A 22,657-nucleotide genomic window follows, 5' to 3' on the forward strand; every position below is an offset into this window, starting at 1 on the left:
AATATCTTCCCGACTGAATTCCAGAGGTTTTGTGTGTGTAGAGGTTCCAGCCTCATATGCTGAGCATTCTTTTCTGAGGTTGGTGTATGTGTATGATGTGTGCTGATGGCTTTCTTTTAAAAGGAAAGGAAGAGAGCTGCTTGGGTTTGCCAGTTCTCACCTTTCGTTCGCCTTTGCAGTTCTGAAGAAGAGTGACATGACCTTTCTGATACCTGGTCAAATCACTCCCTTTTCAATGGGTTGGTTTCCTCTGCATCACAGAGTGAAGAAAAGAATATTTTTAATACATTAAAAAAAATTTTTCAGGTAACGTTTTGCTCTTATTGTTTTCCTTGTCTTAGATGTGAACCGCTTACTGTGAAGTTCTGTTGCTAAACATTGAGGTAAGAAAGGTAAGAAGATGAGGTTTATTTCCACTGTGTAAGTAAGTGTGAAGGTCTGTAATGTGTCAGTGCCAAATGGGACATTATCTAGTAACCAGTTGATGCTCACTGGAAAAGATGGGTTTTGTTGGCTTTTTTGATATCACTGAGATTCTGATACTATAAAAGCTTCTCTTAGGAGAGGGTGCGTGTTATGACAGCTTTAAAGGGATGTCTGGAAAGGGGGTAGCTTCTGCAGCAATGTGCTGTCAGAGGGAGTTACCAGATTTGAAAATGACTCTTCATCAGCTAAATCAGGTAAGGACATCCTACATTTGCATCTGACCATGGCAGGTGATTTGTTTGCCATTAACATAAGCAGTAAGAACTAGCATAGCATTGAAATGAAGCTATCTATCTGGAGAGGGAAAGAATAAATAATGAGAATAAACAGCTGCCCTTTGCTGCCTTCAGTGAATGCCTGTCACCAGTCAACTAACCCTTACATTTAGTGAGCCCCTCCCAATATCTATTCCTGGTACCTTGATGACTTTTTAGTGTTTAAATCCATCTCCTAATAGTCCAAGGGAAAGCACAGAGTAATTGTGTACATTAAGTGACAGCCTGTAACGGATTAAGGGCAGGAAAGTGTTTAACAGAGCATCAGTAGCACTGGTCCTGGGATCCTCCTCCTCCTCGTGAGACAGCATGTAAAATCAGCTGCTCTGCTATGGCTGTGTTTGTTTGTTTATCTCTGAAGTGCTCAGTGAAGTGAGGGGTGTAAGGCTGTTTTATAATGCTCTCACACCCGAGACCATTCAAACAATGTTTTGCTTCCAGTTCAGTGTAAGGTTGCTTATTACTGTAGGTCTGCTCGTGGGCTCTCTAACTACAGGCTGTGTGCTGTGCCAGTTTCTGCAAGCCTACAGCTGTTCCTGTGTTGTTCCACATGTAAGTTCAACACCTCTGTTGACCTCCCGCTATCAGCTGTAAGGCCTGGAGTAAGTTTTTCAGTTTTTCTCACCCTTGTACCAGCTGTGGGTCCACGACATCACTCCAAATCATCACAAAGAAGAAAAATAAGTAGTACATTTATTGAATCTCCACTTACTACTACTTCTAGCTTTTATTCAGACACTTGTGCTCAGCTTCGAGAGCCAAGAATTTCTTCATTATCATTCAATGTGAATGATGCTATACATGAATCCAGTGCAGGAAGTCGGGCTCTTCTCTCTAACAGGAGCAAGAGAGGGGTTTCTAGTCTTTTTGTCCTTTTTTTTTGGCTGCACAAAATAACCCTTTCCAAGGGCACATGAAATAAAATACCATATTGCATACTATATACATTTACATACAACGGTAAATGCACCATTCATTCAGAAATACACAATACCTAAGGCTCAATGGAAAAGCTTGGTTGAAGCAACTTCTCTCTGGGTAGGAGAAAAGGAGCTCATGACAGTTGTGGAAGTTTCCATAATCTGTGTTCATATGGATCCTGCCCCTCAGGTCTCAGGAACCGCAGCAATCTCCAAGGACTGTCTGTGCCCGGGAGGGAGGGACGACGGCCCACACAGCTCCAGAAGCCCATGGCTCAGTGACAGAAAACACGTACGACTGTGACAGAGGATTTCCTCTGAGAACAATTATCCAGCAACTGCAGGAGGAGTGTACTTACTTGACCCTGTGCAGTAGTAAACTAAACAGCCCCTTTTGGACATTGGAAACCGCTTCTAAACTCCATGATACTTTTAACTGTATTTTGCTTTCCTCCTTGGATTGCATGGGGATTAAACAGGCGCTAGCTATCAGCATAGGTGGTAGGAACCCTGGAGCTGTTGGAAAGAGACAAATATTTGTTGGTTTTGGGATTTTTTTTTTAAGCTGATCTGACATGGGGAATTGAATTGTCTGCTTTCAGCTGTATCATCAGCCTTATTTTACAATACCTGAGCTTTGCCTCCCCCAGCTGCTGTGCTGCACTAACACATGTCTCTGAAGTGCTCTGGAGGGACATACTGCTCCTTGGTTTATCTTTTGAAATGTCTAAAGTCCCTGAAGAGAAGTACTCACCACATTGCCACATGTGGCAGCCTTTTCCTTAAGATAACTAATCAATTCTGGGTGTCAGTATCTGCAGCTTTGCCTTTTCTCCCACTGCCCATTGACTAAAGTCACTGGATGCTATCACACCAACAATGCTGCAGGTAAGGAGAGGCAATCTTAGTCTATTACATCTATCTCCAAGAAAGTGCTGTCCCCAACAGCCACACACAGTAGCATTGTACGTCATGATCATGGCCACTGTACTCTGCATGGGGAGGAACAAGGTGTTCTTGTATCTTGCTGTTGCCAAATAGACTACAAGTCTATTTAAAAGCTGGGGCTCACTGGCCTAGATTCCCCTTTTATTAAGCTGCTGCTTTTTTCTCAGCAGTGGGCTGAATAGCTCACCTCTTAAGTCTTTACTTCTGGACTCAGAGGAGTAACACATTAACCCTCCAGCTAGTGCCTGTTTCATATACTGAGAGGAATATTTTAAACGTAAAGCGTTTGTTTATGGTGCTCTCTCCCCTGCTCAAAGTAGGGCAGGCATTCCAAATCCTTCCTGTAAGTAAAAGTCAAAAGTGTAACACACCATTAATACTCAAGAATGTGACTTGCACTCTGTGCCCCAGGGCAGTGTCAGAGGCAGCAGCCCTTCCCAATGGTGGGGAAAGGCTCCACATGCACATTCTCTGCTCCTGCTCATTTGTTGAGTTGTTTTGGGTTGGCAAGAGATGGCATCATACCACATGTTGGAGCACCACACATCCCAATGGCACTGGGGGCAAGGGAGTCCCTCTCAGCTCCAGCTGGAGTTCTGCAGTTCCTCTCGGAGCCAGATTGGAAGGGGCTGCCCAAGTCTGTTCATCAGCTTGGATAATTCAATGTTGTGCTCGCGGTAGAAGTCTCTTAGGAACAGCCGTGACTGTGTGGAAAATACAGACCACATCATTAGTGGAAAATGTTACTCTGGACACATGTTCTGTAGGTCATCTAGGACACAGATGGTAGGAAAATCCAGGTTGGGTTGCTGGGATGTTTCTACATCTCTTGCTGTCAACAGATTTGAGACAGTTACTCACCAAGGAATCCATATCGGGGTATTTTCTTCCCTTACTCTTTCCTAGGCATTTAGTCTTTCCTCCATCTAGCAGCTGGCACCAAAATCCTTTTGCTTCATCAAATCTGAAAAGGACATTTGTCTTTAAATGAAACAGCCACATGCCCAATTAGTAGCAGCAGAAATTAAGTAACTTCTTAAGTACTTCCCAATTCAGTGCTTTACAAATTGGGTTCGGGTTTTATTTACTTATTTATTTGTGGTATTGGTTCCTTTTTTTTTTTTTGGCACTTCACTACTTTGGTAAGAAATCCATTCCAACCATGACTGTCTCAGCTTTATGCACATTTTGGAGGCAACATGGTGTCAACACTATGTGTTAAAATTGGGAGGAGGAATAATAATGTTTTAGTGTATGTAAATTCTTCTTTTAAATCTCCTCATTATAGTTGAGAAGTATTAGAAACTCCCACCCAACTATTTAAAAGGTCAGTGTTTCTTCTGTTGTTAAAACACAGGTATAAGGCAATGCTGGGAACCGTGTCTGAGTCTGGCCTGTACCATCCCCTCAAATGGCCAAAAGGGAGCTTGAGGTTTGAGCAAGGCCCACTACCAAACTGAGGCAAGCTGACCATTTATTTTCTGACCCTGGCTGAAGGGTACCAGCCGGTACCATGACTGTAAATAGTCCATTTACCATCACCACATGTGCTTCAGCAAGTAAGGCTGTCCAGTAATCTGATATTTCTAAACCTGTCCTTCCCCGGGGAGCGCGTGCCATCCCTTTGGAAAAGACCTGGAGGAGGAGAACTGAATTGGTTCTCCTCTCTTTACTGTTAAAGGGCAACTGCCATATGCCTACATGCATGCACACCACCTGCTACCCTCAACAAGCATAGGCTGTAAGAGCAGAGATGTGAAAACACAGGTTTCAGCTGCAAAGAACAATATTCAGGATCTCCACTGAAGACTTTCAACTAGCACTTAATCTATTCAGATTAACTGCACTTGCACTATGGGCAAGATCACAGTAGTGGCTGAGCAACATCCTTCAACCTACTAGCAGTGGGGTAGTGCCTCTACAAACACTTCCTCAGATAGCTCTGGGCACCTGTCAAGACCATGTCTTCTGTAATAATAGACTCACTACTTCAAAACTGTGCCATGTGTCCCTAATCTCCATCTGGTTGTAGATATGAGCAGCTTGTCGCACATTTTTAATCATACCTCCTCTACTTTCTGTCGTCAGATATAACACAAAGCATAAGGAGTGCTAATAATTCCAGCACCTTTTCTGAAACCATGTAGACTAAATGGAAAACATTGTCATTAGTGCTATGAGCAACTTCATGATTCTCCATGACAATGACAAAAACCCACCCCTTCCCTTATCATTTCTTGAAAGGCTAAGCTATGATTTCAGTCTCAGCATAGCATCTCATGCTACCTGAACCTAATTTTAGGGTTAGCCATACCTCTGAAACCATGGCAGGTCTTGTAGTCTTGTAAGTAAGTCTTGTATACTTCAAGGTAAGTATTCTTCTAAACAAGTGTTTATCAGTATCACACTTGGCTAAGAAAGCATCCCCCCAAAACGATTTCCCTACCTGAGGGCCTGGGTGTAGTTGAACAGTGGCGTCACTCCCAAGAACTTCTGGATGTTGTCCATTACAGCGGCAGGATTGTGTCTCAGCTCCTGACCATCCACAATGAGAAGCTGAAAAGACAGCAGCCGCCTTAGCCTGTGACAGCCTGTGCTGAATGACACCCATGAGCTTCCTGGATCTCAAAACTGCCCCTGGCCCTTGTGCGTGTGAGTAAAGGCTGCCAAAAAGCCTGTTTATTCTAGAGCAACATGGTGAGGGGATGTGGCCCATTTGTCACCACAGACAGGGAAGTTATGATACAGGCCACAAGTACCATAGAACAGTAGATCATGACAGGCTTTGCTTAATAAACTTGCCTTTGGCCAACCCCTCTGTAACTAAGCACTAAGGCCAAGCAGTAGCACAATTTACAGATTGTCTTTGGAAACCTCATGTGTTCTTTTTAGATGCCAGCAGCCATTGTGCTAAGTATTCTTCTGTAATCTGTGACTATTCTCCTGCTACATGTGTGATAGACAATAATGAACAACATTTGTGCTAATAAATTACCCATTTCAAAGAACAGAACACAAAAATAAACACATGAACTGTAGTCTGGGGAAGGCAGGAGACCTGACCCATAGTAAGTGCATGGATGGTGTCTCTGGTTCCATCATTCCTCACAGCAGTAACCTCCAGAAATAGTAAGGCAATGAGATGTAAGCCCAAGAATGTTTTCCCATGTCTCTTTCAGTCTTGGCAGATCTGTCATGTACAGTTTAGGCTGCTGCTTTGGCAGAGAATAAAAGACTAAATGGGTTTATAAGCCTTTGCTGGATTATAGACTAGGATAACTCCAGCAGCAGAAAGGAACTTAAAGAAACATATTCTGACTCACACTGTATTAGACCCTTTATAAATTTCTTAGAAATTTAGAGACAGTAATGTTCTATATTATCTATTAATAGACTGTTTGCAAATTTATACGTAAAATATAGAATCCTGACATCTCTGCAGTGAAATTCCCCTTCAGCAGGCAGCTAAAGGCTTCACAACACAGGAACTAAGAAGTGGCAGAGACACAGAGCCTCTCTTTAAAGCAGTGAAACTACAGTAAGTAGCTGGGTGCCTACTGGACCTGAAGAGGGTCCCTGGGCTGCAGGCTGCCAAAATGAAAGGAAGGGAGCACAAACACTGCTGAACTTCTCAATACTGTGGAGCTCTCTGGGAGATCACAGTATCCCCCTGCACTCACTTACTTTTACAAACACAGTAAAGTGCAAAATCGAAGTATTCAAGCCTGATTTCTTATTAGCTCATAATAGGAGGAAGCAAGTGGTGGCTTTTGTTCCAAAAGACAAGACAGGAGGTCAAATGAAAACAATGGGTGGGGGTGGGTGGGTAGTTGAAGCACACACACATGTAACAGTTTGTTCTCCTCTACGCTAAACCTACGAAGGGCTCCACAACAGCCTCTACTGCCAAACCTCCTACCTGTCCAGAGGGGTAGTACGTTAGCCAGCGCTCCAGGTGAGTTGAATACCAGCCAGGGAGCAGGCATCGGCTTTGCAGGTTGCGCAGTTCCTGTGGGGCCTGGGATTTCGCAGAGATCACTTGGTAGAAGGTGTAATTGAGTGCCACAGGGTCATTGTGAGCATGCTGGTGCTGGAAAACAGAAGCTGAATTTAGGAGCAGGAACACAAAATTCCACTTTATGCATCTCTGCGCAGACCCCACTGACTTGGCACAACCACCCAGCAGTGCCTTTGTGTGTAACTGTCCACACTCTGCAGGCAGCCTGCATCATGTCCCCTGGCCCCTCTATGGGAATGATCCATGGGCTTTCTGCCCCAGGCTTTCCACCTCACCCCACTGGAACACCTCTCCGGCCCTCACCCACAGAACAACACCGGGAAGTTACCTGGTACCATGAATAGGCTCGGTCAGCAGGGTTGATCAGAACAGTAATGATTTTGGCTCGAGGGAGCAGGGCTGCACCACGTTTTGGTACCACCTCTGTGTCAAAGTAATTGGCACTCTTCTCAAACATGAAGTCTGTGCTGGCATTGGAGGGGATGGGAAAGAATTCCATGTACCTGCCAAACAGATGGGATGCTGGTGAGCAGCTGGTGAGCAGCTTGGCCCAACAAAGAAATGGCACATGACAAAATGATGCCCTTGTGCCTCTTGAACAGACACAGTTTGCAGAACAACTGCCTCTCCCCAGGAATGCAGTGAATGGGAAAACGGGTGCAGAGCTGGCAGAGGATAAGGTGTGGTGGAGCGCAACATGGAAAGTTGGACATGATAAAAGGGCAAGAAAGTATTTTGCTGAGAAGTGTGTTCCCCAAGTCCTTGGGCAGTGGAAGGAAAAGGCTGAGGTTACTCTCAGGCTTTTCTGCTAGTTCTAGCAGAAAAGAGGTTTGGTCCAAGAGTAAGGCCAGAACCAGCTGCCTGCCCTGCCACTGGCTGCTTGTTTAAACCCATCTCTAAACCTGTTTAAACCTATCTTAACTCATGTCTCTCTGCATTGTCTGTCCATAGCTGAGATATGGGGTAAAGAGCTCTGCTCTGCCTCACAGGAGCTTATATGGAAACTAAGGCATTTGAGTAAGGTAGAAGGTAATGTGTAGGAGAAGGCACTGTAAAGTGCTAGAAGACTGGTCTGTTGAAACTTAAGCTATACAACTAACTCAAATTCCATGCTAAACATAAAGATTCCCCTCCTGCATGTGACGCTACACTCCAGTCAAGTTAGATGACTTTTCCAGGAGATGCACATAAAAGCCCATGCTTTCTAGGCCTGTCAGCTACTGCGACAGCTCTGTAGTGCTTGACTCCTGTGAGCTTTGCTCAAGTACTAACCCCCTTCTGATACCTTTTCAACAGTCTAAATGATCAGAGAAGTCACACAAAATCTCCCACAGCTCATGGGCAAAGAAATCCAACAGCAAAATGCCTTGCTGCCACACAGCTGCTCTCAGAGCCACGCATGAGGGAGCGCACTGCCACAGCTTGCCTGAAGTTAATGCTCTGAGCAAGAAACACGTTTAAAATGTCTCTGCCTGGAAACACAGTGGCATAACAGTGCCAGAGTGACACTATAAATTCCCTGACAGGTGGAAACATGTTCTCGTAATTGCGTACTTTTACACGTAAAGATCAAGGTGTGCATGGGGACACTGGTGCCAATGTGAGGAATGCAGTGATGGCTCTAAGTCTGAAGAGCCCAGAACAGCAGCAAGGGAGGTTGTCCCCTCTGCAGTGTGTCTTAACTCAGAAACCACAAAGAACTTCTTAATGAGTGCACTGTTTTCTGTTTTGCATGTCAAAGGAAAAGAAACCTTATGACAGCAGAGCATTCAACAAAGACTGAGTTTTTAAAGCTGTATCATGCCTACAAGTCTCCTGGTGAACAAGGCAGTAAAATCCGAAATTACTTGTCCTCATACTAAGCAGTTGGGTTAGCAGGAAAACAGAACCTGTGCTGAGCAATAGCTATGAAAACAGCTGTTCAGAAATGGAGAAGCTACTAAGGTGGCTGAGGTGGACATACAGAGAAACTCGGAAGGAAGCAACATAACAGGGGTGAACTTATCACAGAAGAGCACATGTCAGGGTTCTTACCAGTCAATTCCTTTATGGTAGTTGGGTCCATTAAAAAACTGGATCTCCTCGAAGGTGGATGGACTTGGGAAGTTACTAGTGACCGCTGGATGCATGGTCAAGAAGAAGTGCACAGCTGTTGTGCCTGCAACAGGAACCAGTTAACAGGACCTGGGTCACACATGATGCTTGGCTGAATGAAAGGCTTTACCTATGCTGCAAAACACAGTCCCCAGATGGGCACACTCCTACCGTGTGGGGCTAACCCACCCTTCACTCGTGCAGGTTACAACAGTGGTGACACCAAGCACTGAGATTGAGCCTGACTGAGCAGTTCAATCCCACGTTTCAGCTCATGCAGCTGATTTAAGTCACCTCCTTAGTATGACAGTTGTCACACCACGTTGGCTACCACTACCCCCACTGGTGGCACGACCACACTGTCCTGTGGCAGAACCTGCCAAACAGAAAGTGCCCTGGGCACTGCAGGACAGTATCACGTGTTTGGGAAGGAGGTGTGCTAGGGACAACATTAGTGTCCTTGGATGAGAATTCAGCTAGAGATGCCTTGGCCTGCCTGTGCTGTAGATGTTTTTCCCTTTATCCAGCCAAACCCGATAATCCTGCTCAGCAAACAGCTGTAGCCTCCAGCAGGACAATAAATCAGCCAAGAGAAGGTTTTCTTACTGTGCCATTTCAAGCAGCTTGGGCCATGATACAGGAAGGCTCATGCTGCGCACACACCAACAGAGCTTCACAGTGACAGAGGCAGGAGACAGCAATATGGCTGGGACAAGCTTCCTCCCAAGGCCAGCATCACTGTTTGCAGTGCGTGGTTGGCGGCTGCTGTTTCACTTTGCTACAGAGAAAGCCAAGGCTTGAAGACCTGGCTTTGGCTGAAGATTTTATTCTCCTCAGCCTCGAAGGGACTCCTAGTACGGTATATACAGCCACATCACTGCCAACCACAATGCCACAGCAGTTAAGAGGTGGTGACAGAGGTCAGACAAAAGAGGATCTCTACCTCCCACTGACAGTGACATGGAGCATGCAGTGGGCACATAGATCTGTCGCAATAAAAGCACTAGGGGGCATTCACTGGAACCTTTGCCAAGCGCCTGTGTTTAGTCCTGCTGACAGCTTATGTTTGTGATACACTAAGAAAGGTCACAGTTTCTCTGAGCTTACCTGGAAAAGCCAAACCAGCTCTGCAGGTAGGGCTTGCTTTTCACTGCAAATCAGGACTGAGCCAAGAAAAGTGCCAGGGTGCAAAAGTACAGACAGGTTTGCCAGATTTAGGTTAGAACACATCTGAGATTCCCTGAAATGTCCTCTGCAGTCATTTGGCAGCTGGCAGAAAGGGCAGCCATACACATCCACTACACAGACCTTTCCAGCTCTCCTCTCTGGAGGAATGACATGGAAGCTGCAATCTATCTGTAGATAAAGTATTCACATTACCAGTTTTCTGAGGTCCCACGATGAGGAACTTGGGGAGTCGATCACATGTTTTCTCTTTGGACCAGATATCTTTGTGCCTTTTATCATCACAGGGATTCTGCAGCACAAGTGATGGGATTAAGCATTATCACAGGAGCTAATGGAAAGGGGAGGAAAAGCTGGAAGGCCAGTCCTCTCGGGAAAATGCTATTAGTGTGTAAGGAACACTTCACAGCCGCACTGCTACCCTGCCAGGGTCAAAACTAGTCAAGTAAAAACATGGGAATATTTTCAAAAGCTTCAGAGTGACACAGGACCCAAAGTCCCTCTGAGAGTGTTAACCACTGGCCTTGCCCTATGTAGTCATGCTGGCCTGGGCCACCATGATAGTACAGCTCAACATCTGTGAACTTCTGGCAGACAGACAACTCTATCACCTTCAGTTAATTTCATCTGCTCATTACCATGCACAGAGCTGCTGCACTGGGATAAAATGGAATAAGCATGTTTTAATTTAATGAACATGAAATCTGCAGTGTGAGATTACTTTAAGATTAATCCTATTAACATGCCTGCAAGCTCTTCCGGCACCAAACAGGGTTCTTGCTTGCACACTTAACATTTCACAGCAGCTTGCTCTAATATAAGCCCTTTAATGACCCAAATGCCTGCAAATCTGCCCTCCACTTTTGACAGCCATCCCTGACCCTAAGCTCACACCATGATTGTGTCCTGCTGCTCCTACTCCTCATCCCTTCCACCCTGCAATTTGCCACTTACAGCCTCAAGCCACAAAGGTTAAACCTAAAAGCTTTACTCATTACCCCTCTGTGCTCTGGGTCAGCAGTCTTGCCACACTTTAAATGTGGGACATGCCTCTTCAAAAACCACCAGGAGCAATTAAAGCTGCCTTCTCACCTGCCACAAGGGATTCTTCTCCTGAGGAAAGATTTCAAAGTACTTCTTTGCAAGTTGGACAGGGGGCAATGTTTGCAGGCGAAGGTTGGTCCAGCACTGCACGAACTTCACCAAGCTCTCAAAAGTGTACAGTCCCAGGCGGTCATTGCCATAGTTGGACAGGTGGGTCATGAAGATGCTGATCTGAAAATAAGGAAGACACGGGATAAATCAGGTAACAGTACTTTTCTTCTTAGCTCAATTCCACCGTCAGCAAGAGGCTGTTCACATCTCAGACTGCTCTGGCTGTCTCGGTTGATGGATGTTCATCTGCCAGGATACAGCACTGCCTTGACGTAGTGCTTGCAAGACAGGAGGAACTCAGGAGAGGAAGTCACAGACCTCCCAGTAACCCCTGGGAATGGTGGTGGGTGGGTGGTAACTGAGCCCTGGATGTGAATGCAGAACAGTTTCAACATCCCAAATCAAACCAGTGACTCCCTCCTAGTCCAAACATTGCAAATCTTTCATGGGAGAACAGGAGCTTCCCTTCCTCTCCCCAGGGCACAACCAGGGCAACCTCTCTGCTGTGGTGAGCAGCTAGGAGAGCAGGGCAGGGAGAGGAGCAGCACGCTGCAGGCCAGGGCACAGTGGTGCAGGGACAGTTTTCACAGGAGTTATTTCTAGGCCCACAGCCTGTCAGCTTTCATTCACTTCAGGGCTGACTTCTCAAATGTAAAGGAACAAATGGCAATTCACACTTTAAAACACAAACAAGCATACCTGGGGATCTGAACGGGGACTGCAAAGAGACACTGCACTAGGACACTGTCCTGGGAACAGACACCAGCTGATAAGGTTTTAGCTTGCAAAAGCCTTCAGTGCAGGCAGCCCCTGAAAATGTCCTGCCAAGCCTGAGGATGTAAACCCTTGGGCACCCATGGGAGCCTACCCAGCACTGCAGTGCTTAGGAGCGGGTGTGCTATCCCTGCCTTGCCAAGCCATCTCTTCTCTCAAGCATCTCCCTCCTGTGTTTCAGTATTTTAACTTTTGGAAAGGAGTGCAAAAGACTACTGTCAGCTTGACCATAGTGTGTGACTTTCACAGGTCCCATGGAACTGGGCATCCTAGTGTCTGTAACACAACAGCACTTTGCCAGACGCAAACCATACCATGTGTAGAAGCTAGCAAAACAAAAGCAGAACACTAAGACCAATGGAAGAATGACTATGTGGATGATTTAGCACTCCCCAGCCAGTGTCTGCTAGTGCAGAGAGGGAAAGAGACCTCAGCCACAGTCGGGGCACCCATTGCTGCACAGTTCAGGGCTGAATCCTGATGATGCCAGGTAAGGTCAGGAGGCAACAACAGGCTTCCCTGGCAGGGGGCAGGAATGGCTTTCCCACTAACAGCAGGGGAAGAGAAAAAGAGGGAAGCAGGAGACAGATGGTTTTGGGATGAAGACATTTGCTGGCACTCAAGAGGTCTGAATTCAGTCTTCTGCCCAGTGTCACCACGGACTGGTCTCAGTGACTACTTTCCTTCTGGTTTCCTACTGAGCTGACAGAGAAGTCCTGACAGACAGGCTCTGGCACCTACACTTCAAATAGCAGTGTGTGCTTGGTGCTGCTGTGTGAAAAGGATATGTGCTAAATATAACACAGAGCAAAGGACAGAAAGATCTTCTGCGTAACTGCAGGGCCATGCCATGGAACACATAAGGCAGCAAAAGGATGTGTCTCATGTTGTATTTTTCCCATTTCTGGGAGAAAGCAGGAACGTGGTACGACAGCAAAGGCTGTCATACCACAAAGGCTCATCCCTTTGACTTGCTAGCGAAACGTTCGGAGGAAAAATTTGCTGCATGAAGCATCTGGCTCACTGGCATAAACCACGCACTGCAGCAGGGAGGACACTGGTCACCACCTGGGGTCCCTGCAAGAGTTCCAGAATAAAAACAGCCTGCATGTTTTCATCCATGTGATCCAGGTAAGCAACTGTGTCTCAAGAGTGAATACATTCAACTAAAACGGCTCACACAGGTAACACTGTCACCTGCAAACAGCCCAAGGAACTGGATTTAGAAGACAAGAAGACAAGCCCAACCAAAGGGCCATTTCCTTGTACTTGTGAGGATGCAGTCATGTCCTGTAACACACACGCACTGTTCAACAAGGCCTGGCAGCTTGCTCTGCCTCGTCACAGCTACTGCTGCCAAACTGCTCTGAGCACTACTTCTGACATAAGCTACACTCAAGTCCCATCTCTCCCTCCCATCCACACCCAGTAACCCCAGGGACTAGCTTGGTAATAACGTCTCCCTCCTCTCTCCTTCCCTTCCACTGTCAGCATGCCACGGTTTCCCTTCCTTCGCACTGAGGAAAGATGAGAGGAAAGGTCACAGGGAACCTAGAATACAGAAAACAGGAGGGTATGAGCATCCCTGCAATATGTAACAAGCAGCTGTGGGCACAGCAGTAACCTAAGCAGCCTGCTTAGTGTGAGCAAAAGTGTTTGTCAGAAGTGATCAGCCTGTCTGCTGAGTATCAATGGCTATTCTCCTTCCTGACATCAGACCTTGTTCACCAGTCAGAACATCAAGCATCTTCTGTTTGCACTGTGGAGTTAATCATATGCATACAGGCTTGGAGACTCCTGCATGTGTATATCCACTCAAAGGGAGCTGGAAGCACCAAAAAGGACTGAAAGAGCCTGGTCCAAGTCTGCTACGGATCACTGCTGGGGCTGCAGGGCTGGCCAGCTTTCCATCGGGTCTATGAGATGGCTCTATCAGCAAGGGGAGGAATGCATGGGTGTGAGTCACTGTGCAAACATGAGCAATGAAGAGGAGCTTAGAGCACAGTACTCCACTGCTCACAGAGAGAGAAATGCTACACTGCCAAAAGGGAGCAAAACTGTAAACATCAGGAGCATCGGAAGGCGCCTGAAAATGTTTAAAAAGTCACCACAAAGAGCCAAGAGTAAATCTGGCAAATAAGCTCATCTTATACCAGAGCACAATCTTCCCAAACCTTTTGGATCACAGATCACTGCCAGCTGCTTTGACCGTCACATGCTTATCAGCAAACTTTAATGGGTAGCTCTAGAAACCATGTTTCTATGAACTGCTTGGCACAGCCTTCTAGACCAGCAATGATCTCTGGATTGGAGCTCTTAAGTTTCATAGTAGCTAGTTCTGCAGGCATTCTTTAAGATCTGACGATTATGAAGTGGGACAAGGGGGAATTCACCCAACACATGGCAACAGAAGCCCAGAAAAGCAATGGTCACAGAGAAGAAAGCAGTTGGTTTCCCTCTGACCGATCACTCCATATATAATGCAAAGAAAGCCTTCTCCTTACTACAGACTCCTATTAAGCAGGTAGATTTGGTGGCTGTGTGTAAAGATAACAACTGTGTCTCAGGTGATAGGGACAGAAGGCTGGCTTCCAGACCTTGGGGATGGAAGGTTGGCTTCCAGACCTGTAAGTACAAACCCTTATAGCTTTTTATCTAGGACTGTTACAGACCCATAGCTCCTGCAGATCATACACCAAGCTAGAGGCGGTCACAGGCTAACCTTCAGAAACACAGGGTCTGTTTGTGTGATGCACCTACAGCACATTGTAAGGGTCTTTCCACTATCACAGTTCTACTTCAAAGCAAGCAGAGGCACTGAACACTAGGAAAAGCAGGAGACATGAAAGAATTAAGCTCATTGAGGGAAAAAGCCTGAATTTATGACTCACTGAGCCTCTAGAGCCCTGACCAAAAGTAGTTATAGCTGCATATTCAACCCTGCAGTCAAGATGCAAGAGGAGGAGGGAATGAAAGAAAACATCACAGTAAGCAAAGCCACTGGTGTTACATGACACAAAGAAGTACTGGGACCAGTACTCCAGAGTTCCCACCTAGGAAGCTAGGCAGAAACAACCCACTTTTTCTCAGATCTGCTTTCCCAGATGGCTTTTTGCCTCATATTCATGGCTCATTGAAAAGATAAAGGAAAAGTAAGAAGGTAGAAATTTGGAAGTCATGAGAAAAGAGGTTAAACACCATTATATTTGGGAGTGGCTACATTAGAGGTAGACATTCTACAGTCTCTATCTAAATTTGGCAAGGCAATGTCCATTCAGAGAAAGAGAAGACAAGAGATGCCAAATCAGCTTTAGTAAGAAACAAATTTAGGTGGGGAATCGAGAATGTTACTGTACAATAAAAAAGAGCAGCATGTCCTCCTGCTGCAGCCAACAAACAGAATTGTGAGGGAGTGTGAGGGAGAGGGCTACAAAGATTTATCTCCTAATTCTATACATTCAGGATCTTCTAAAAATTACTGCTTTTTTGTGTGTTTCTCTTGACACCTAGTACATCTTCCCAGCTCCAATGGGAAGTGAGAAACTCATGTGATTTGCCATCCATGGCTAAGAACTGGGAAGGGACTGCATGGTGTAGAAGGTACTACATTAGCTTTGTGTTTTGACTGAACTGTCAAGCATTGGAAGGGAAAAAGAAACACCTGTGTTAGATGCAGATCCCCCAAAATGCCTTAGGGTGACAGCTACATCACAAAAAAAGCACATAGAAATTGTTTTGAAGTGCATACATACTGAAAGAAAAGGGAGAACATTTCATAACAAAAGCCCAGAGAAAGCAATTATTGTGACCAAACTCATCAGTGAGCCAGCAGAGAAGCCAACAGGCAGCAGATGTGCAAGGAACAGGAGCCAAGGCACATCTCACTTCTGATTCATGAAGATACAGTGGTCTTGCTAACACCCACTCTACGTCGGGCCATGCTCAGTGTGTCACCCTGGCTAGTTTCTATCTGTGGAGCATTATACTCGTAAACACTCCATACTGATGCTTCCTTGGCAGTGTATAAAGAAAAGCATCATTAACTACAAATACTTCCTTGGCCCTCTTTTTCACGTCTCCTTACCATCACCCTGGACATACCCACATCGTGATGGGTGCTTATACTGAATCTCCCATAAGATCTACTCCTTTCCCACATCAGGCACATCAGCTGAGATACCCATGCACTGATTCCCCTTTCGGATGAGCTTACAGGGTTTAGAAGCACCGTCAGGAAGAGTTCACCACCACGAATGCTCTTGTCCAACTCCTTTGAGCCACCGGGATACTCATTATAGAAGATAGTGTGAGTAAAAAGACCACAGGTCTGTCGAGGCAGAACCTAGCAATATCAGAGAAAAGCAAAATTAGGTAAGAGGCAGATGCAGCAGAATCTACAAGTGTCGTGTCAATGCAGCACTCTGGATCAGTATGAGGAGTAAGGGACATAATCGACATAGGTTCAGAGGACTCTTTTGATATTCCTCCCAACCATTTACTCATCACAGTGCGAACACGTCAGTGGGGTCTCAATTTAGTCTTATTGTGCTTGGTTTTGCTCTCTCTTCAGCACTGACCTCTGAATTGTACTGAGAAACACAGAAACTGGCTTTAGCCAAGCCTTTTCTCTTTGCTTGACTTAACGATTTTGGAAACACTGGTGATAATAAGATTAATGTCTCTGATACAGGTCACTAGGAGACTATCCCTTGGGCAAGAAAGCAGGATCTGCTCACCCAGCTGTGCTCACCATGATTCCATTATGGATGAATCCACGCCGGTACCGGGCAGGCCGCAAGTGTGGGTATTCCTCTGTGCTCGTTACTTGGATGCTCCAAACGGATTTCCATGCCTCATAGAGTTGTGTATGGACAGGATAAACCCCAGAATGATGGGGGGCTACAGCATAGCCCAAGTCTGTGGGAATCCCGTGCTCCTGGAAGCAGAACATGTAGCCTGATCGTTCAATATTTAACTAATACCCTTAATAAGGATCGTATTTAGCAATAGACTCAAAGTTGGAGCAAGGTGACAGAGCATCAAGAAAACCTGAAATACTGCTTATAACTTCTTGGTTTATGCATCTATAGACATAGAAGGGTAATTCTGTACCAACAAGGACGGCCAGCGCTGGTAACAGCTGCTGTAAGAATGGTCTTTTAGCTTGCAGGTGTGACAAGTGAGATTCATTCACAAGCCTCAGGTCAGGCTCCTTGGTTACTACAAACTAATCAATGCTGTTAAGTGATATATCTCACTCCCACAATGCCTAGATCTGAGTCACCAGAGGAGGAAAACAAAATTCCAGGAAAGGAAGATGATGACTGGGATCTGTCCTGTCTCTAGCAATTCAAATAAAAGCAGACGTATAGCAAGGGACCATTGAGGGTGGAGATATGGGGCCTGGAGCTACACTAAAATGACAGGAAATATCTGAATTTCATGGTTTTTAATTCCACTGTGTAGTTCTGGTAACAATATGAATGATGACAGCTCTGCCCTAGTGGTGTACAAGGAAACCAGAGCCCCTAAATGAAGCAGTAACCTTCTTCCCACTGCTAGCCTGTTTTACATTAAATATGTGTAATTGTGTTCTGTGCTTTGTGTCTCTTTGCAAAAGACTGCACTGTTATTCAACCAGGAAAAGGAGGAGCCTAAATTGTTTCTATAATGCTGCAACTGTGCTCTGAATTCAAGATCATTCCTAATCTGTGTATGTCATGGGAACACAAGACAGCAGCCTGCTACTCCCAAGGGGATTACCATCAAAAGAACCAAACTAGAGGTGAAGAGGACATTTCTTTACAGAGAAACATGTATGCTATATTCAACTCTGGGCTGTAAGTATCAAACAGACATTGTTCCAGCAATGCAGGATGCTTAAAGCTTTCCCCTCCTCTGCTAAAACCCAGGGAATTTCCCCTGCACTTCCTAGATGAGTAGCTTCTTCAGCATTGTCTGGGGAGACCAGAAGTAAGGCTGTTAGCACACAGAGCATTTTATACTACCAACCAGGTGACTTCCTTACAAAACCACAGTGAATAAGGACGGAAACAGAAATGCTTTCTCACTGCCAGAGTTTGTAAATTAATTGGATTTGGATGGTAATGCTACAAGTTCACACGTCAGCAAACAAGAGCCTTGGGATTTGCACCCTGGAATGCAGCGGAGCTGCCTGGGGCCATGCAGGTGCCAGGAAACATTCCCATTTCACAGGCAGGCACAGGAATGATGTTTCTTGCCTGAAGACAGCAGGAGCTGCACAACAATTTAAATTTTCAGAACTGCCTTTCTTAAGTGCACCTGAGTTACTAGATCAGTATGTGTGTTCAGTGGGGCCTGAACTGCTATTCCGGGAGAAGAATGTTCAAGGATTAGTACCATAAAGTAACTAAACTGCAATGCCCCTTACCACAGCAAACTGCTTGTTGAGCTTCATCTGCTCAGCCAGCACAGTGACATTGTGGAAAAGATGAGGCTGCATGTGACTCCACATGTGAGGGAACCACCAGAACTCCTTCCTGTGTTTGAGCAGCATGTCATCCCCTTCATCCTCCTCATCTGTACCTACAGAGAGCAGAAAAGGAAGTGCAAAAACAAAAGGCAGAAGAGGGGCTCTATGTTTCAAAGCAGTGGCTAATCCCCTGCAATGCTGAGTCCTCCCAACAGAGAATCACGCTCTCTCCAGTGTGTTGCACATGCACACGGACACGAGGGCTGTACAGAGGCAGTGGGACACAGGGGTGCAGGGGCTTACCTGTGTGGTAGAATTTCCCTGAGAAGCCCAGGTTGAAGGTGAAATTTGGGACTAAAGTTCTCAGCTTATTCTGTGTGCTCAGTAAAGCCTGTTTGAATGAAAGGAAAAAGAAATGCTCATGTTCAGTTGCTCTGTATCATTTCTCTGTGCTTTGTTGATGCCCAGTTCAATCTGAAGAGGTATCACAGGGGATAGGGCTAAGGCATTGTTGCCTGTGGAGTGAAGCAGAGTAGCAAAGTGTTCCACATACAGAGTCTTTGAAGTAGTCCTGCTGTACTAAATGGTGCCACTTTAAAACCAGTCAAATGATGCTCTCTACTTCAATGTGAAGGACCCAGAGTGCCTGTGATAAGGCAATGGAAAAAATAAACCTCACTTCTAAGCAACAGATCCCTTACTCTTACCATGTTCAACCTCAATGTTCCCTTCCTCTCCTGTGTTGGCTGGGACATTACTATCAAATGTCTGCCTATGTTCTCTGAGCCTATGTGTTAAAGAAAAGGAGGATGGGGCAGCACATGGTGCACAGCTAAAGGAAGAGAAGTCCATAGTGTCATGAACAGTAACTAAGTGATCCAAAGCCGGGGGGTTATTTAGAGAGGAAAGGTGGATTTGCAGAACTACCCATGAAAGGAGTCCTGCCACAGAGATATTCTTTTGTATCAGAAAAGTTTTCTGGATTCTGGAAACAAAACTTGAGGTTGCTGACATTCACAGCCATCACATCTCCTACAGGTTCTCTCTTGCTCACTTGTGTCTGCTTTAAATGTCCGAAGTAATTGCTCTAGCCAAAGGGAAGGAGCCTTGTGCCACAAACCCCAAGGTCCGGCAGTGTTCAGAGTAAGACAGACAGACCTGGCAGAACAAAACGCCAGAGGCTCAGTATGTCCTAGACAAGAAGACACAAACTAATTCCAGTCAAATCTCTTCTGTTGGAAAACAATAAAAAGAGAGGGCCCTGAGACGCAAGCTCTGCTGCTACCTGCACGCTTCGGGGAACGTGTCACTGGTGCAGCTCCCAGGGGAGGAGTTCTCAATCAAATAGGGGCCTGGCAGGAGGGCTGCCGGCAGGTGACAGAGATATTCCTTGCACAGGCAGTTATTTAGATGTTAATAGCTTTTCTAAGAAAGCAATGGATGAGTGGCTACACCAAGGTGAAGGTGATGACCTCTCAACAGCAGACTTGGGCTAGATGCGAACACACAAGCAACTAGGCACATAATACTGGGGAAAGTGTACAGGCTTTTCAAAGTGTGCAGGGGAGATGGGCAGATCTTTCTGCACCAGCTGCCCTTCCCCAGTCCCAAGGAGCACAAAAGAGCACTACAACACTGCCTTCACACAGCTCTCACTCTATAGGCATTGTTTAGGAACACTGCTCCCCAGGTGGTGAAAGCGCATTCACAAATGCAGACTCTCATTTCGTGGACCCTTGACACCCACCACTTAAGGATATCCTGACAAATCACTGCTGTTACTAATATTTCAAAACAGTGTTGACTCCTGGGCATACAGAAGTTGAGCAGTATTATTCCCAAGGCAGGCAGACCATGACCTCTCCACACAGCAAGGTGGGAAGACAAGACAGATTATTTCTGCAGTGCTGCAGACAGGCTCAGTGCTCTGAAGGAACCGAGCTTTCAGACTTTTCCTTAGAGATGCGCCTAATGGCCTGTTCCTCCTCCCCACATCCACATGACAATGACATCAAATGCAATCTGGGACAAATTTCAAAGATCCCAGCTCTCTGTAGCCATGTCCCTACCACATCTGTAGCCCAGTCTGCACCCAAGAGTAATATTTCGAGAAATGTATTGCACGACATCTCCAGAACCTATCACAAACATAGGCAAGTGCTTTTAAAAGGTGACATGCCAGCAGCACTGATGGCTGAAGCCTCTTTTGCTGCACAAGATCCGGAATAGGCAGTGGGAAGTCATGTTCCCCTCACGTAACTCTGTAAGGCACAGGGACTCATCAGGAGCATCAGGGAGCACAGACTTTAGAGCTGTGCACCTCTCTACAGAGAAGCACCTGTCTGCCCAGCTGGATGACAATACTGCATCTCATCTGGGACCACCACCTTGAACACATCGGCCAGTATCTTGGACAGGAAATTACAACTTTCATTACTTGCCCCCAGAGCTGTCCCAAGCCTCACCACCTCTCTCTGCTGCCCTGAAAGGCACATCCAGTTCCCCAAGCTCACGCAGGAAGATGAAGAGAGGAAAGACAGCAGTTAAGAGGCTTAGCATTCCTCTGCACAGAGGGAGATTTAAAGCCTGGCTGGGGTTACCATGACGACACATCTGGCTGATGATAAATCCCAAAAAGCCCTGCTCCAGCGGGCAGCAATCCTTTGTGTCTGGGGAGGGACCAGGGAGGAATTGTGGGGGTCCCAGGAATTCCAAGCCTATGGAGTCCTGCCTTCCTGGTTGGTTTATTGTTAGTCTTGTGCCAGCCCTCTGCTGATGCTGGGTCCTTTTCTCATCCATAAGGTGGCATGGAATAGGTTTGAAGCAATGTCTTTCCCCTGCACAGGATAAAAGAGACTAAGGTGCCAAGGTAAAATAGCTGGAAATTTGTTTCAACAAATTCACTGTTCCCTAGCATACTGGTTCAGAGGTCTGTGAGCTGTATGTAGTAAGGTGAACCACCACAGACATAGGAACAGGCCAGGAACATGACACTTCTCTCTGCTCTGACACCTCTGCACTCTCTTTCTCATTTATAAAGTAGGATGACTATGACAATACTAATAATGTCTTATGGGTGACTCAAGTGGCATTTCATTTATATTCATAATGTACTTTGATATTTTTAAATTAAATGCCATCAAGAAATATAGAATAGGCTATCCATTAAGATATAAAATAGCTAGCCAGATGTAAACAGATCTTCATGTGCCTATTTGTGCACTGGTGAGGCTACACCTTGAATACTGTGTTCAGTTCCGGGCCCCTCACTACAAGAGAGATACTGAGGTGCTGGAGTGGGTACAGAGAAGAGCAACAAAGCTGGTGAAGGGTCTGGAGCACAAGTGTGATGGGGAACAGCTGAGGGAATTGGGGTTTAGTCTGGAGAAGAGAAGGCTCAGAGGGACCATATCACTCCTTACAACTATATGAAAGGAGGATGGAGTGAGGAGGTGGCTGGTCTCTTCCCAAGTAAAAAGTGATAGGACAAGAGGTAACAGCCTCAAGCTGCATCAGGGGAGGTTTAGACTGGATATTAGGAACAATGTCTTCCCCAACGGGTGGTCAGGCATTGAAACAGGCTGCCCAGGGAACTGGTAGACTCATCGTCCCTGAAAGTGTTCAAAAACCACGTAGACAAAGGCTTAGTGACATGGGTTAGTGGTGGACTTGGCAGTGCTGGGATAACAGCTGGACTTGATGATCTTAAAGGTCTTTCCTAACCTAGTTGATTCTGTGATTCTATGATTTAAGAAATTTAGTTATTCCTGTGGTTTGCAAGGCTTGCCCCAGGAAGGAACAGATGGGGTCTCCAAGAGATTCCCAGCACTGGCCACTTGAACTCATAAGCCACATGACAGCCAGACCTGCTTCACGCTTGCCACAGTCTATCAGAGAACATCCTCTGCAACTCAGGACCTGTGCTTTTGAAGGCCTTTAGTACTTACTGGGGGCAGCCGTGCCGCAAGCCCAAGTGACAGACATCTACATTCTAATGCACGTTTCTGGGCACAATGCAAAAAAGATCTAAGCTTTATTCTGATGTCTGATGCCTATCATTTTAAAAAAGGCTTTTTGATAATCTCAAATGATGATAATTACTTCCAAGCAAATGTTTGGGGAAAAAAGTTTAAAATTGTGCCTTTTGTTGCAACACATTAAAAAATCCCTGACTATATAATCTCACTGATGGATCTGCAAAGACTTACAGTTACTACAAGCTCTTAATGCTGTCCAGTGGAAGACAAAAACTCTCTCAATGGGGTTAAAATCCCAGGACCAAGGAAGAAATAAGGGGAAACCACAGCACTGTACCCTCTTCAGGTTATTTCTTTAGGAGCTAATCCTC

General features: G+C 45.8%; 1 protein-coding gene across 7 annotated transcripts in view; it reads right to left on the bottom strand.

The window, feature by feature from the left end:
* Positions 1-1,436: 1,436 nt before the first annotated feature.
* Positions 1,437-22,657, bottom strand: part of NDST2 (N-deacetylase and N-sulfotransferase 2) — a 141,667-nt gene continuing 120,446 nt past the window's right edge. For all 7 annotated transcript variants that reach the window (XM_030488938.1, XM_030488939.1, XM_030488940.1 and 4 more), the window contains 12 exons: positions 18,613-18,700; positions 18,268-18,422; positions 16,606-16,791; positions 16,069-16,197; positions 11,019-11,201; positions 10,122-10,218; positions 8,682-8,805; positions 6,976-7,150; positions 6,549-6,719; positions 5,076-5,185; positions 3,491-3,593; positions 1,437-3,333 (listed from right to left, as the gene is read on the bottom strand). In XM_030488938.1, the coding sequence (XP_030344798.1) occupies positions 3,208-3,333; positions 3,491-3,593; positions 5,076-5,185; positions 6,549-6,719; positions 6,976-7,150; positions 8,682-8,805; positions 10,122-10,218; positions 11,019-11,201; positions 16,069-16,197; positions 16,606-16,791; positions 18,268-18,422; positions 18,613-18,700 (1,647 nt within the window). In that variant the 3' untranslated portion in view covers positions 1,437-3,207. The remainder of the gene's footprint in view (positions 3,334-3,490; positions 3,594-5,075; positions 5,186-6,548; positions 6,720-6,975; positions 7,151-8,681; positions 8,806-10,121; positions 10,219-11,018; positions 11,202-16,068; positions 16,198-16,605; positions 16,792-18,267; positions 18,423-18,612; positions 18,701-22,657) is intronic.

The sequence above is a fragment of the Strigops habroptila genome, chromosome 5 (assembly GCF_004027225.2).
Source record: "Strigops habroptila isolate Jane chromosome 5, bStrHab1.2.pri, whole genome shotgun sequence".
NCBI lineage: Eukaryota > Metazoa > Chordata > Aves > Psittaciformes > Psittacidae > Strigops > Strigops habroptila.